A 16,120-nucleotide genomic window follows, 5' to 3' on the forward strand; every position below is an offset into this window, starting at 1 on the left:
CTGTTGGTGTCTTGCAGTCTCTTCTGGGTTTTTCAATATTCTTCTGTTCTTCTTTCTGTGTGTTCTAGAAAACTGTGATTTACTACTGCTTTCCTGGTCACTGGGGTGGGTTCTGGGACTTTTGGGGTTTTCTAGTACTCCCATCTCCCCTCTACACACTACACTTGTCTAGGTGGGAAACCAACATTTGCATTCCACTTTCTTAGTATATGGTTTGTGCTCCCCCTAGGCCCATTTCTAACAATTGGGATTTTCACTAATTGCACTGTTTTCTAACTGTTTTATGCCTATTTCTGCATACTAGTGTGTATAATTTGTGTATTACTTACCTCCTAAGGGGGTATAGCCTCTATGGTATTTTTGGTATTTGTGACACCAAAATAAAGTACCTTTATTTTTGTAGCACTGAGTGTTTTCTTTCATGTGTGTGAGTACTCTGTGACTACAGTGGTATTGCATGAGCTTTGCATGTCTCCTAGATAGGCCTTGGCTGCTCATCCACAGCTACCTCTAGAGAGCCTGGCTTTTAGACATTGCCTACACAATACTAATAAGGGATAACTGGACATGGTATAAGGTGTAAGTGCCATAGGTACCCACTACACACCAGGCCAGCCTCCTACATCAATCCCACAGATATCTGTTTAAGACTCATGGACAAAAGACTTTCTTCAGATGCTATTCTTCAAATGAAAGAATCATGTAAATAGGTATTCTGGGATCTATGAACACTGCGTGGAACTGTTCTAGCATTTAGGACGATCAATGAAGATCGTACAAAACAGAACCAGAACTACCGGTAGGTAACCCTTTCTTCTTCGGCACACAATTGTTCCTAGTGTAGATATTACAGTTAGAGTGATAAAGTGTGCTTGGATGTTTTGGATGTCTATTTTGCAGAAAGTTTCATTTCTTTTATTTCACATTGTGCTAAAAGTCACGCTGCCTTTCCTGGTTTTCATGTTTCTTCCTGCAACGTGTAGAAAAATGAATAATCACGAAAAGACTGTTGGAAACAAGCATCTTTTGTGAGGCATCCACCAGATTCTTGCTGAACTCGTTTTGGTGGCTTTAGAACTCTTCACACTTTACTCCTGCTAACCAGGAAGTGCTTCTGCTCTCCATTCTAAACAAGGGAAAAATGATATGCACCTAATTGTTACATTTAGATGAATTATATGTCCATAGTAAATTGCACTATACATACCCCGGGTCTGTAAATTACTTACTACTAGTGGGCTGCAGCACTCATTGTGCCACCACTAAGGTAGCTCTGTAAACCTGTCTCAGGCCTGACACTTTAGCCTGTAGCGCAGTTTTAAACAGACATTTCAACCTCGCAAAATGAACCTTTTGCCAGGCTTAAACCTTCCTTATCAATGCTTATAAGGCACCCCTGAGGTAGGTCCTATAGTTTCATAGTGCAGGGAACATGGTATTTAAAAAGTAGGACATGTGTAATTATGTGTCCATATTGTGGTAGTGAAAATTCCCCCAAAGTCGTTTTTGGCAGTGGCAAGGCAAGCCTTCCCCATATTAACAGTGGGTTACCTTATTACATTTAATAAGTTTATAACTTCAGTTTGAGAACAGCGAGAGAAAGACTTCTTCCACTCATGTGAATTGTAAATTACAATCCTCTTTAATAGTAAAGTTATATTTTAACTTACTATTTCGAAAATACCACTTTCAGGAGGTTTTTACATTAGAAAGGATTTGATCCTGTTCAGTCTCGTGGAGATGGGTCAAGTATCAGAAGCAGAAAAGAAACAATACCGCCACTAGCCATAGATTAAACTCCACTGGCCCCTGTGGGACTGAGCCCTGACCCTCAAGTGATGTCCTCCAGGTCCTGGACCCTTGGCTGGAGTCAGAGTGTACTCCTCAATACTCAACTGAAGCCTTCACCGAATCCAGCACACGATGACACAGGGCCTCGCAGCACAGCACCACCCATCTCCTGGTCAGCAGACACTTGCATCACAGATCGCAGCACCATGCAGACCTATATTTTCAGCTCAATGGACCAGACACAGAGCCTCACATAGGAGCGATTTGCTAGAGTGCTGCAGGTTGATGAAGTCTTGCATCACAGCACTGCAGAACTGCTGAATGGGGGATTCATCAGGTCCAATACAGCTTGCACAGTACGACGCAAAGCCATGCAGAGCTGCAGTGTGCCATCGTCACACCAAAGTCACAAGGTAAACGTTCCCGCGGGATGAACCTGATCTTTCATCCAGACTGAGCTTCATTGTGGTCAGCATGAACTTGTGACTGTCCCGTTACAGTGCAATCAGACACCCACAATTGCTGCTTTGCGTCATTTGGTGCTATTTTTTACTATAACAAACATAACACCGATTCTACTGATTGGATTTTTGTTGTCATGATACCAATTTATTTATTAAAATATCCTCTATTTTCTAGATTGGTTCTTATTCTTCTTGTGTTGTGTTTTCACTTTATTACTCTTAGAGTGCTACATGAGTACTTTACACATTGCCCAAAAGATGTCTGTCTGCTTAACCAGAGGGTTAAGCTCAGGTTTATTTAGTCACTTTTGGGGTTCACCCTGACAAGGACTGTGATTATTATTAGAACAGGGTTCCCAGTCCCTTCAACCAATAATCTAGTTTCATACAGACACTTTTATAATCCTACAAATATCTCTTCTTTTCTTCATTCAGACTAGTCAGGTTTTCCATCATCTGCTTTTTATCATCTGGTATTTGAGTGTTCCACATATTTGTAATATTATAATTTTTGGTAATTCCTTTATCATACAGTAACTGCACTTTTTTGCTCCCGTGTATGCCAAGTATTGGTCAGTATTATTGTTGCTGTACTGACATTCTTACCAAATTGTCTGCATCTCTATAAATTATTTCTGTGTGTTCAGTGATGGTGTGTAGTCGCTGATGTTCTTGTAGCTGTGATAACCGACTAAAGCTCTTCATTCACTGCACCTAAATGGTTTTTCTCCCCGTGTGTGTTTGCTGACATCTTTGTAGGCCTGATAACTAACTCCAACTCTTCACACATTCACTACATTTGAATGTATTTTTCCTGTATGTGTTCTTTGATGGTTCCGTAATGTTGAGGAACAACTGAATCTACTTGTGCATTCACTGCAATGGTAAGGTTTTTCCCCAGTGTGTGTTTGCTGATGTCTTTGGAGCACAGACGATTGACAAAAGGTCTTCTCACATTCGCTACATGTGAATGGTTTTTCCCCAGTGTGTGTTCGCCTATGCTTTTTTAGGTTTGTTAAACAACTAAAGCTCTTCACACATTCACTGCAATGGTAAGGTTTTTCCCCTGTGTGTATCCGCTGATGATTCCTTAATGCTGAAGATTCACTAAAGCTCTTCCCACATTCACTGCAATGGTATGGCTTTTCCCCTGTATGCTTTCGCTGATGTTGTTTTAGGCTCGATAAACAACTATACCTCTCCAAACATTCACTACATTTGAATGGTTTTTCTCCTGTGTGTGTTCTTTGATGTTTCCTTAATACTGATGAACAACTAAAACTACTTGTGCATTCACTGCAATGGTATGGTTTTTCCCCAGTGTGTGTTCGCTTATGATTTTTTAGATTTGTTAAACAACTAAAGCTCTTTACACATTCATTGCATTGGTAAGGTTTTTCCCCTGTGTGTGCTCGCTGATGATTCCTTAATGCTGAAGATTCACTAAAGGTCTTCCCACATTCACTGCAATGGTATGGCTTTTCCCCTGTATGCTTTCGCTGATGTCGTTTTAGGCTCGATAAAGATCTATACCTCTTCACACATTCACTACATTTGAATGGTCTTTCTCCTGTGTGTGTTCTTTGATGATTCCTTAATGTTGTGGAACGACTAAAACTACTTGTGCATTCACTACAAAGGTATGGTTTTTCCCCTGTGTGTGTCCGCTGATGGACTTGGAGGTGAGATAACTGGCTATATCTCTTCACACATTCACTGCAATGGTATGGTTTTTCCTCCGTGTGTGTTCGCTGATGACTTTGGAGATGTGATAACAGACTGAAGCGCTTCAAACAGTCACTGCAATGATATGGTTTTTCTCCTGTGTGCGTTCTTTGATGTTTCCTTAATGCTGAGGAAACACTAAAACTACTTGTGCATTCACTGCAATGGTACGGTTTTTCACCTGTATGTGTTTGCTGATGTACTTGTAGATTTGATAATCGACTAAAGCTCTTCCCACATTCACTGCACCTGAATGGCTTTTCTCCTGTATGTGTCTGCTGGTGGCTTTGCAAGTGTGATAACAGCCTAAAGCTTTTTACACATTCACTGCACTGGTATGGTTTTATCCCTCGGTGTGTATGCTGATGCCTTCGTAATGTTGATAACTGAATAAAGCTCTTCACACATTCAGTGCATTTGAATTCTTTTTCTCCTGAGTGTGTTTGATGATGGTGCTTTAGTTCTGGTGACAAACTAAAGCTCTCACTGCAGGTGTATGATTGTTCTCTCTTGGTTAGAGTCTCTGGATCAGGTATATATTTTTCTGCACCCCATGACTGTGTTTCCTGAAGAGCTAACATGGCTGATGAACCACTTGTGTTATTCTCCCACTCCCTGTATGTGTGTGGTATTTTTTGCACATTTGATTTCTAATTTAACAATATAGTAGAATGGTCACTATTTCTCAAACCCCTAATATGTGTAAGGCTTATTTTTTGGGTGATTGTGTCTTTAGATTCGATAATGGTTCTGCACGCTTGCGTGTAAAGATCCTTCGTCCTCCTGGTTGATGCAAACTCGAACCTCTGCGCTTTAGACAGCACAACCTCTTTTCCCTGTATCCTTTAGTTGTCTCCACGCCGTTGTGTCTTTCTCTGGTTGCTGTAGTTTGGCCAGAAAGTGTTTACAATACACCTATAGCATGGGATTGTTGTTTGTGATCATTTTAGAAAGAAGAGCACTGTCGTAACCAGTTCATTACGAACACATGGTCAAAGCTGGGGTTGGACACTGGTTTATACAGGAGGTGGTTTGTCAGTTTTGTTCCCTTAATTCTCTAGAACTAATTTCTTAGTCCTGTGGCACGGAGGTGCACAACTCAAAATCTAACAATCACTGAATTGCTCTTGACTGCTTCTTCCAGGACTGGTCAGTTTATGTTCAGGTTCCTCTGTCGCCGACTGCAATGATTTTGTGCCTTCAAAGCTTGTTTCCTGTTGATTGTAAAGAGGTTGAAAAACAATAAATGGAAATGTAAAGGAATGTGAATACACAATGTTTATCTGGTTTTAAATGACATCTCTTTACCACATTTGAAACTTATCAAATGACATTTCACTAGACACAACTATTTAACTAAAAGTTCTGTTAAACACATCACATCTTATTTATCTGAAAAAGGATGGACTTTACCAGTGTTCACAGAGTAACTTAGTAAAGAAAGGGCTCTCACGGAGCACCAACGTGCCGCAGATACAGCTTCAGGTAGAAGCGCATGGACAATATTTCATTCAAACACGAGCAGATCGTGGAAAGAGAGATGCTCTTTAAATGATTGTGTGTTAAGTTATCTTTGCCACTTTCCACAGCCCCCCTGGGGTTGGGTCAAGCATTTCTGATTTCTTTAGACCTGGAATATTGGAGCATTATTGTGAGCTGAGGTGGATTTTCTATCGTTATAATATCCCCCCATCTCCCTGAAACCAGTGCAGCTTCCACGGCCTAGCTCTGGCCCGACACTTTACATAAACAAGAGATTCTTCCTGAAGCAGATAACGCTCGGATCCTGTTGCACCTTAAGCTCCAGCACCTTTCAGAATGAGGGGTTCATTGGAATCCCCACCTTTACATCATGTGTGCAGACAAGGCGCACACACAACAGTAATATCAGTCATTCAGCTGTTAACAGAGTGAATCGATAACAATCGATAATTCACATTACATATCCCCGCGGCCAACATGTGTGTTCATATTAAAAAACTGTTGCTTTTTCTGCCTTTCAAGGTTATCTCACTTAGTGCTGTCCGTTTTGTACGAAGAGGAATATTTTAAGGCCAGGTGGGCCTTTAGCGGAGCTGGAGGAGGGGTAGTGCCCCTCACTACTCTCCTATATCTGCCTTCTCACTCTACAGGGCTGTTAGCCAAAACACAGGGAGCGACCCGGAACCAGCAGAGAGCAGAAATCAGGTAACAGCCCAATAGTCAAACAGCCATAGTTCGCAGTACGGGGATCACAAGTTTAATTTTTAGAAGCTCCCTTGGACGGTACAAACAGATGAGGTACTTATGATGTACAAACAGAGTAGGCGCACAGGTAGGTACTTATGATGTACAGAGAAGGTGCACAGGTAGGTGCTTATGAGGTGCAGAGGTAGGTGCAAATGAAATACAAACAGAGAAGGTGCACAGGAAGGTGCTTATGAGGTGCAGAGGTAGGTGCAAATGAGGTACAAACAGAGGAGGTGCACAGGTAGGTGCTTATGATATACAAACAGAAGAGGTGCACAGGAAGGAGCTTATGAGATACAGAGGTGCAAAGGTAGCTGCAAATGAGGCACAAACAGAGGCAGTGCACAGGCAGGTGCATATGAGGTACAAACAGAGGAGGTGCACAGGTAGGTGCTTATGAGATACAAACAGAAGAGGTGCACAGGAAGGAGCTTATGAGATACAGAGGTGCAAAGGTAGCTGCAAATGAGGCACAAACAGAGGAGGTGCACAGGCAGGTGCATATGATGTACAAACAGAGTAGGCGCACAGGTAGGTACTTATGATGTACAGAGAAGGTGCACAGGTAGGTGCTTATGAGGTGCAGAGGTAGGTGCAAATGAAATACAAACAGAGAAGGTGCACAGGAAGGTGCTTATGAGGTGCAGAGGTAGGTGCAAATGAGGTACAAACAGAGGAGGTGCACAGGTAGGTGCTTATGATATACAAACAGAAGAGGTGCACAGGAAGGAGCTTATGAGATACAGAGGTGCAAAGGTAGCTGCAAATGAGGCACAAACAGAGGCAGTGCACAGGCAGGTGCATATGAGGTACAAACAGAGGAGGTGCACAGGTAGGTGCTTATGAGATACAAACAGAAGAGGTGCACAGGAAGGAGCTTATGAGATACAGAGGTGCAAAGGTAGCTGCAAATGAGGCACAAACAGAGGAGGTGCACAGGCAGGTGCATATGAGGTACAAACAGAGGAGGTGCACAGGTAGGTGCTTATGAGGTACACAGGAGGTGCACAGGTATGTGCTTATGAGGCATAAGCAGAGGAGGCGCACACGTAACTGCTTATGAGGTACAAACAGAGGAGGTGCACAGGTAACTGCTTATGAGGTACAAACAGAGGAGGTGCACAGGTAGGTGCTTATGAGGTACAAAGAGATGCACTGCAGAGGTATGTGCGTGTGAGGTACAAACAGAAGAAGTGCACAGGTAGTGTGCCATGGCAGCACACCCGGTTTAGTCTTCTGTTGTGGTGAATTCCAATGTGTTCTGATAATTGCAGTCTTTTTGTTACCACATTTAACTTGGCTGCTGTGAAGACAAACCAAGGAAGGTAATACTTAAAACTCACCTCTGTGTCTTTAATAAAATTGAAAGCTATCAACACTACTAACAATGAATCAACCAGCTGATGCCAGTTGCAGAGAATGTCCCACCCACTGCCCTTTCTGACTTACTGGCATTTCGGAGACAGACTACCGCCTGGGCAGAAGCGCACATCGGGTCTGGTGTACCGGGGGAGAGGGCGTCTGCCTGGCTATGTTCTGGCTGTCCTCTCCTCCTTTGCACCGCGTCCTTCTCCGGTTAGTTTTCGTCATAGGGGAGGTGCATTCCAGGGTATGATGCTGAGTTTCCCTCACAGTCTAGCGTGGGGAGGCAAGGACTTACCTCCACCAAACTTGGACTGAAGAGTCACTGGACTGTGGGAGTCACTTGGACAGAGTTGCTGAGTTCCAGGGACCACGCTCGTCGTGCTGAGAGGGGGCCCAGAGGACCAGTGATGCAGTCTTTTGGTGCCTGCGGTTGCAGGGGGAAGATTCCGTCGACCCACGGGAGATTTCTTCGGAGCTTCTAGTGCAGAGAGGAGGCAGACTACCCCCACAGCATGCACCACCAGGAAAACAGTCGAGAAGGCGGCCGGATCAGCGATACAAGGTTGCAGTAGTCGTCTTTGCTACTTTGTTGCGGTTTTGCAGGCGTCCAGAGCAGTCAGCGGTCGATTCCTTGGCAGAAGGTGAAGAGAGAGATGCAGAGGAACTCTGATGAGCTCTTGCATTCGTTATCTAAAGAATTCCCCAAAGCAGAGACCCTAAATAGCCAGAAAAGGAGGTTTGGCTACCTAGGAAGGAGGATAGGCTAGCAACACAAAGATAAGAGCCTATCAGGAGGAGTCTCTGACGTCACCTGCTGGCACTGGCCACTCAGAGCAGTCCAGTGTGCCAGCAGCACCTCTGTTTCCAAGATGGCAGAGGTCTGGAGCACACTGGAGGAGCTTTGGGCACCTCCCCTGGGAGGTGCAGGTCAGGGGAGTGGTCACTCCCCTTTCCTTTGTCCAGTTTCGCGCCAGAGCAGGGCTGGGGGATCCCTGAACCGGTGTAGACTGGCTTATGCAGAGATGGGCACCATCTGTGCCCATCAAAGCATTTCCAGAGGCTGGGGGAGGCTACTCCTCCCCAGCCCTGACACCTTTTTCCAAAGGGAGAGGGTGTAACACCCTCACTCTGAGGAAGTCCTTTGTTCTGCCTTCCTGGGCCAAGCCTGGCTGGACCCCAGGACGGCAGAAACCTGTCTGAGGGGTTGGCAGCAACAGCAGCTGCAGTGAAACCCCGGGAAAGGTAGTTTGGCAGTACCCGGGTCTGTGCTAGAGACTCGGGGGATCATGGAATTGTCTCCCCAATGCCAGAATGGCATTGAAGTGACAATTCCATGATCTTAGACATTTTACATGGCCATGTTCGGAGTTACCATTGTGACGCTGTACATAGGTAGTGACCTATGTACAGTGCACGCGTGTAATGGTGTCCCTGCACTCACAAAGTCCGGGGAATTTGCCCTGAACAATGTGGGGGCACCTTGGCTAGTGCCAGGGTGCCCACACACTAAGTAACTTTGCACCCAACCTTTACCAGGTAAAGGTTAGACATATAGGTGACTTATAAGTTACTTAAGTGCAGTGGTAAATGGCTGTGAAATAACATGGACATTATTTCACTCAGGCTGCAGTGGCAGGCCTGTGTAAGAATTGTCAGAGCTCCCTATGGGTGGCAAAAGAAATGCTGCAGCCCATAGGGATCTCCTGGAACCCCAATACCCTGGGTACCTCAGTACCATATACTAGGGAATTATAAGGGTGTTCCAGTATGCCAATGTGAATTGGTGAAATTGGTCACTAGCCTGTTAGTGACAATTTGGAAAGCAGAGAGAGCATAACCACTGAGGTTCTGGTTAGCAGAGCCTCAGTGAGACAGTTAGTCATCACACAGGGAACACATACAGGGCATACTTAGGAGCACTGGTGCCCTGGCTGGCAGGGTCCCAGTGACACATACACTAAAACAACATATATACAGTGAAATATGGGGGTAACATGCCAGGCAAGATGGTACTTTCCTACACAACCACCCCCCCAAACGAAGGACAATAAGACTAGCCATGACCTGATGAGTCTTCATTGTCTAAGTGGTAATATCTGGAGAGTCCATCTGCATTGGAGTGGGTACTCCCAGGTCCATGTTCCACTGTATAGTCCATTCCCTGTAGAGATATGGACCACCTTAACAATTTAGGGTTTTCACCTTTCATTTGTTTTAGCCAAAGTACAGGTTTGGGGTCTGTCTGAACAATGAAGTGAGTGCCAAACAGGTATGGTTTCAACTTCTTCAGTGCCCAGACCACAGCAAAGGCCTCCCTCTCTATGGCAGACCAACGCTTTTCTCTAGGGGTCAACCTCCTGCTGATAAAAGCAACAGGTTGATCCTGGCCCTCAGAATTGAGTTGTGATAAGACTGCCCCTACCCCTAATTCAGATGCATCAGTTTGAACAATGAATTTCTTAGAGTAACATGGGCTTTTTTAGGACAGGTGCAGTGCACATGGCCTGTTTCAGCTACTCAAAAGCTTTCTGACAGCTAGCTGTCCACAATACCTTTTTAGGCATTTTCTTAGAAGTGAGGTCCTTAAGAGGGGCTGTAATGGAGCCATAGTTCTTTATGAACCTCCTGTAATACCGAGTGAGGCCTAAGAAGGCTCTCACCTGGGTCTGAGTTGTAGGGGGAACCCAATCTATAATAGTTTGGATTTTCCCCTGAAGTGGTGCAATCTGTTCTCCACCTACAAGGTGTCCCAGATAAACCACTTTCCCCTGCCCTATCTGGCACTTTGAAGCCTTGATAGGGAGGCCTGCCTTTTGCAGGGCCTCCAAAACATTCCACAGGTGAACCAGGTGATCATCCCAGGTGGAGCTAAAGACAACTGTGTCAGCAGACATAAAGTTGCTCCCCTGTCTGATACCACCTCTTTTGGGAAACCCACCCTGGAAAAGATTCCCAGGAGGGCTTTTGCCACTGCAGGTGCTGTAGTGGTCCTTAGAGACATTGCTTCAGGATATCTTGTGGCATGGTCCACTACCACCAAGATAAACCTATTGCATGAAGCAGTAGGAGGGTCAAGGGGGCCAACTATGTCAACCCCTACCCTTTCAAAGGGAACCCCAACCACAGGTAGTGGAATAAGGGGAGCCTTTGGGGTGCCACCAGTCTTGCCACTGGCTTGACAGGTGACACAGGACTTACAAATATCATTTGTGTCCTCTGACATCCTAGGCCAATGAAACAGGGGGACAAACCTTTCCCATGTTTTAATTTGCCCTAGATGTCCAGCCAAGGGAATGTTGTGTGCCAGAGTTAGGAGGAACTCTCTGTATTGCAGGGGAATGACCAATCTCCTGGCTGCTCCAGGTTTTGGGTCCCTTGCCTCTGTATACAAGAGGTTGTCCTCCCAGTAAAGTCTATGTGAGTCACTGACATCCCCATTTTGCTGTTTGACAGCTTGCTGTCTTAGACCCTCTAATGTGGGACAGGATTGCTGTGCCACACTCAGCTCCGCCCTGGCAGGCCCCCCTCCACCCACAAGCTCAGCAGTGTCTGCTTCCAGCTCCTCTGGTGAAGGTTCTGCACAGGGGGGAAATTCTTCTTCCTCAGAAGTTGAATCATCTGTAGAGGGAGGGATAGTAGGTAGGGATTTACCTTTACTAACCTTAGCTTTAGGGAGCACTTGGTCCATTGTTCCAGGATCCAAGTCACCCTGTCCTTTTTGCTTTTTGGCCTGAACCCTAGTTAAAGCAAAAATATGCGCAGGAATGCCCAGCATTGCTGCATGAGCCTCCAACTCCACTTCTGCCCAAGCTGATGTCTCTAAATAATTCCCTAGTAGACAGTCTACAGGTAAATCTGAGGCAACCACAACTTTCTTTGGACCAGTAACCCCCCCCAGTTGAGATTCACAACAGCCATGGGGTGGCTAAGAGTGTTATTAGGAGCGTCTGTCACTTGGTACTGGTGACCAAGTAGGTGTTGTTCAGGGTGTACCAGTTTCTCTATTACCATGGTAACACTGGCACCTGTGTCCCTGTAGGCCTGAACCTCAACACCATTGATTAGGGGAATTTGCGTGTACTTATCCATATTAAGGGGACAAGCAACCAAGGTGGCCAAATCAATGGCACCTTTGGAGACTAGCACAGCCTCTGTGGTCTCCCTAACAAGACCAACCCCAACTAAATTACCAAAAGTGAGCCCAGCTACTCCCTTGGAGTGGCTAGTAGTAGGTTTGCTCCCACCACCACTGCTATTACTAGGGGCACTAGGTGTACCAGTAGGGGTTGTGGTAGTGGGAGGCTTGGTACTTTTCTTTGGACAACTGGCATTATTTGTCCAATGGCCTTTTACTTTACATAAATAGCACCATGGTTTCTTTACTTGATTAGAAGAGGATTTGGACCCACCACCCCCACCAGAGTGTTTTTGTGGGCCTGATGAAGACTCATTTTTAGATTTGTCCCCACCCTTGTCTGAAGACTTACCATCCTTCTTCTTGCCATCCTTGTCACCCTCTGTATGAACTTTTCTGTTCACTCTTGTTCTGACCCATTTGTCTGCCTTCTTTCCCAACTCTTGGGGAGAGGTCAGATCTGAGTCCACTAGATATTGGTGTAACAAATCAGACACACAGTTATTCAGAATATGCTCTCTCAGGATCAGATTATACAGGCTTTCATAGTCAGAAACTTTACTGCCATGTAACCACCCCTCCAAGGCCTTCACTGAATAGTCAACAAAGTCTACCCAGTCTTGTGAGGACTCTTTTCTGGTTTCTCTGAACTTAATCCTGTATTGTTCAGTGGTTAAGCCAAATCCATCCAAGAGTGCATTCTTCAAAACTGTAAAATTATTGGCATCACTTTCCTTAACAGTAAGGAGCCTATCCCTACCCTTTCCACTGAAAGTCCACTGCCAGTAAGGAGCCTATCCCTACCCTTTCCACTGAAAGTCCACTGCCTTTGAGGGACCCCCTGTACAACACAGGCCCTCTCAAGTGCAGCAAACCACTTGTTAATGTCATCCCCCTCCTTGTAAGGGGGAACTACCTTGTGCAGATTCCTAGAATCATGTTCTTTCACAGGATTACTATCTGGAATACTGCTGCTGCCACCATGGGGTCCTAACCCCAACCTCTGTCTTTCTTTTTCTATGTCTAAAGATTCCCTGTCTAGAGCCAGCTGTTGCTGTTTAAGCTTCAGCCTGGACTCTTCCACTCTCAATCTATTGAGCTCCCTTTCTAACATTCTGTCATCAGGGTGGGTGGGTTGGGCATGCTTTGACACAGAAGAATGATGTGAATGAACAGAGGGTGAAATGTCCCTAACAGTTGGCACTCTAACAACCTGGCCTGCAGGAAGAACATCCCTACTGTGATGAGAACTCACATTAGTACCAGTTATGCTAGGTGCTCTGCTAAGGGGCAGGTTGGGAAGGATACCATCTAACATCCTTACTGGGGGTGCCCCAGAGTCAGAATGTGAACCATCTCCTAACTTCTCAACAGATGTGCCAGCTAAGGCCTTATCATTTTCAATTAGCATGTTATTTAACAGTTCTCTAGAGGGATTCTTCCCTACCCCTAAACCTCTATCAATGCAGAGACTCCTCAAACCTTTCCAGCTAAGGTGGTCATAAGCTGTGCTGGCCAGATCAAGAGTAGGACCTGTACCAGACATGGTAGAAAAGGGTTTAGGGACAGAAAAAAAGAAAGAAAAAGTTTCACGACTTTTTAAGGAAACAGAAAAAAAACTTTTTCAACTTTTTAGAAACTTTTAGAAAGTTTAGAGGTACTTTTCAGCACTTAGCAAATAGAGTAAGAGAAGAAAAGCAAAACTTTTTGGTTAGGTGTACATACACTGAACTTGTTTTGTATATTTTTCTCTCATGAAAAGTACAAAATGACAAAGTGGTAAGTAGTTGTAAGTACTTATCCCACCGCTGCCACCAATGTAGGAGGCTGGCCTGGCTTGTAGTGGGTACCAAGGGGTACTTACACTCTGTACCAGGTCCAGTTATCCCTTATTAGTGTAGAAGAGGTGTTTCTAGCAGCTTAGGCTGATAGAAGGTAGCTATAGCAGAGCAGCTTAGGCTGAACTAGGAGACATGCAAAGCTCCTACTATACCACTGGTGTCATATGCACAATATCATAAGAAAACACAATACACAGATATACTAAAAATAAAGGTACTTTCATTTTTATGACAATATGCCAAAAGTATCTCAGTGAGTACCCTCAGTATGAGGATGCCAAATATACACAAGATATATGTACACAATACCAAAAATATGCAGTAATAGCAAAAGGAAGTAATGCAAGCAATGTAGAATTACAGTAGATTGCAAAAGGAGCACATAGGTATAGGGGCAACACAAACCATATACTCCAAAAGTGGAATGCAAACCACGAATAGACCCCAAACCTATGTGAGCTTGTAGAGGGTCGCTGGGACTGTAAGAAAACAGTGAGGGTTAGAAAAATAGCCCACCCCAAGACCCTGAACAATTAGGTGTACAGTGCACCTATATTCCCCAGAGAGCACAGAAGTCGTGATAGGGGAATTCTGCAAGGAAGACCAACACCAGCAATGCAACCAAAGTGGATTTCCGGATGAGAGTACCTGTGGAACAAGGGGACCAAGTCCAAGAGTCGCGACAAAGTCGAGATTGGGCAGATGCCCAGGAAATGCCAGCTGAGGGTGCAAAGAAGCTGCCACCGGATGGTAGAAGCTGTGGATTCTGCAAGAACGAAGAGGACTAGGAACTTCCCCATTGGAGGATGGATGTCCCACGTCGTTTAGAAGCTTGCAGAGGTGCTCCCACGCAGAAAGACCGCAAACAAGCCTTGCTAGCTGCAAGGGTCACGGTTAGGGTTTTTGGATGCTCCTGTGGCCCAGGAGGGACCAGGATGTCGCCACTTGGATGAGGAGACAGAGGGGGCGCCCAGCAAGTCAGGGAGCCCTCACATAAGCAGGCAGCACCCGCAGAAGTGCCGGAACAGGCACTACGAAGAGGAGTGAACCGGAGCTCACCCGAAGACACAAAAGGAAGTCCCACGACGCCGGAGGACAACTCAGGAGGTTGTGCACTGCAGGTTAGAGTGTCGGGGACCCAGGCTTGGCTGTGCACAAAGGAAATCCTTGAAGAGTGCACAGGAGCCGGAGCAGCTGCAAATCACGCGGCTCCCAGCAATGCAGTCTAGCGTGGGGAGGCAAGGACTTAACTCCACCAAACTTGGACTGAAGAGTCACTGGACTGTGGGAGTCACTTGGACAGAGTTGCAGAGTTCCAGGGACCATGCTCGTCGTGCTGAGAGGGTAACCAGAGGACCAGTGATGCAGTCTTTTGTTGCCTGCGGTTGCAGGGGGAAGATTCCGTCGACCCACGGGAGATTTCTTCAGAGCTCCTAGTGCAGAGAGGAGGCAGGCTACCCCCAGAGCATGCACCACCAGGAAAACAGTCGAGAAGGCGGCAGGATCAGCGATACAAGGTTGCAGTAGTCGTCTTTGCTACTTTGTTGCGGTTTTGCAGGCGTCCTGAGCAGTCAGCGGTCGATCCTTTGGCAGAAGGTGAAGAGAGAGATGCAGAGGAACTTTGATTCGTTATCTAAAGAATTCCCCAAAGCAGAGACCCTAAATAGCCAGAAAAGGAGGTTTGGCTACCTAGGAAGGAGGATAGGCTAGCAACACAGGTAAGAGCCTATCAGGAGGAGTCCCTGACGTCACCTGCTGGCACTGGCCACTCAGAGCAGTCCAGTGTGCCAGCAGCACCTCTGTTTCCAAGATGGCAGAGGTCTGGAGCACACTGGAGGAGCTCTGGGCACCTCCCCTGGGAGGTGCAGGTCAGGGGAGTGGTCACTCCCCTTTCCTTTGTCCAGTTTCGCGCCAGAGCAGGGCTGGGGGATCCCTGAACCGGTGTAGACTGGCTTATGCAGGGATGGGCACCATCTGTGCCCATCAAAGCATTTCCAGAGGCTGGGGGAGGCTACTCCTCCCCAGCCCTGACACCTTTTTCCAAAGGGAGAGGGTGTAACACCCTCTCTCTGAGGAAGTCCTTTGTTCTGCCTTCCTGGGCCAAGCCTGGCTGGACCCCAGGATGGCAGAAACCTGTCTGAGGGGTTGGCAGCAGCAGCAGCTGCAGTGAAACCCCGGGAAAGGTAGTTTGGCAGTCTGTGCTAGAGACTCGGGGGATCATGGAATTGTCTCCCCAATGCCAGAATGGCATTGAGGTGACAATTCCATGATCTTAGACATGTTACATGGCCATGTTCGGAGTTACCATTGTGACGCTGTACATAGGTAGTGACCTATGTACAGTGCACGCGTGTAATGGTGTCCCCGCACTCACAAAGTCCGGGGAATTTGCCCTGAACTATGTGGGGGCACCTTGGCTAGTGCCAGGGTGCCCACACACTAAGTAACTTAGCACCCAACCTTTACCAGGTAAAGGTTAGACATATAGGTGACTTATAAGTTACTAAAGTGCAGTGGTAAATGGCTGTGAAATAACGTGGACGTTATTTCACTCAGGCTGCAGTGGCAGG

General features: G+C 46.0%; 1 protein-coding gene across 1 annotated transcript in view; it reads right to left on the minus strand.

The window, feature by feature from the left end:
• Positions 1-2,373: 2,373 nt before the first annotated feature.
• Positions 2,374-16,120, minus strand: part of LOC138287347 (zinc finger protein 850-like) — a 411,450-nt gene continuing 397,703 nt past the window's right edge. Inside the window, exons 6-7 of the mRNA XM_069227705.1 lie at positions 3,068-4,419; positions 2,374-3,034 (exon numbers count right to left, since the gene is read on the minus strand). Of these exons, the coding sequence (XP_069083806.1) occupies positions 2,957-3,034; positions 3,068-4,419 (1,430 nt within the window). The 3' untranslated portion in view covers positions 2,374-2,956. The remainder of the gene's footprint in view (positions 3,035-3,067; positions 4,420-16,120) is intronic.

Source organism: Pleurodeles waltl, chromosome 4_1, assembly GCF_031143425.1.
Source record: "Pleurodeles waltl isolate 20211129_DDA chromosome 4_1, aPleWal1.hap1.20221129, whole genome shotgun sequence".
Classification (NCBI taxonomy): Eukaryota; Metazoa; Chordata; class Amphibia; order Caudata; family Salamandridae; genus Pleurodeles; species Pleurodeles waltl.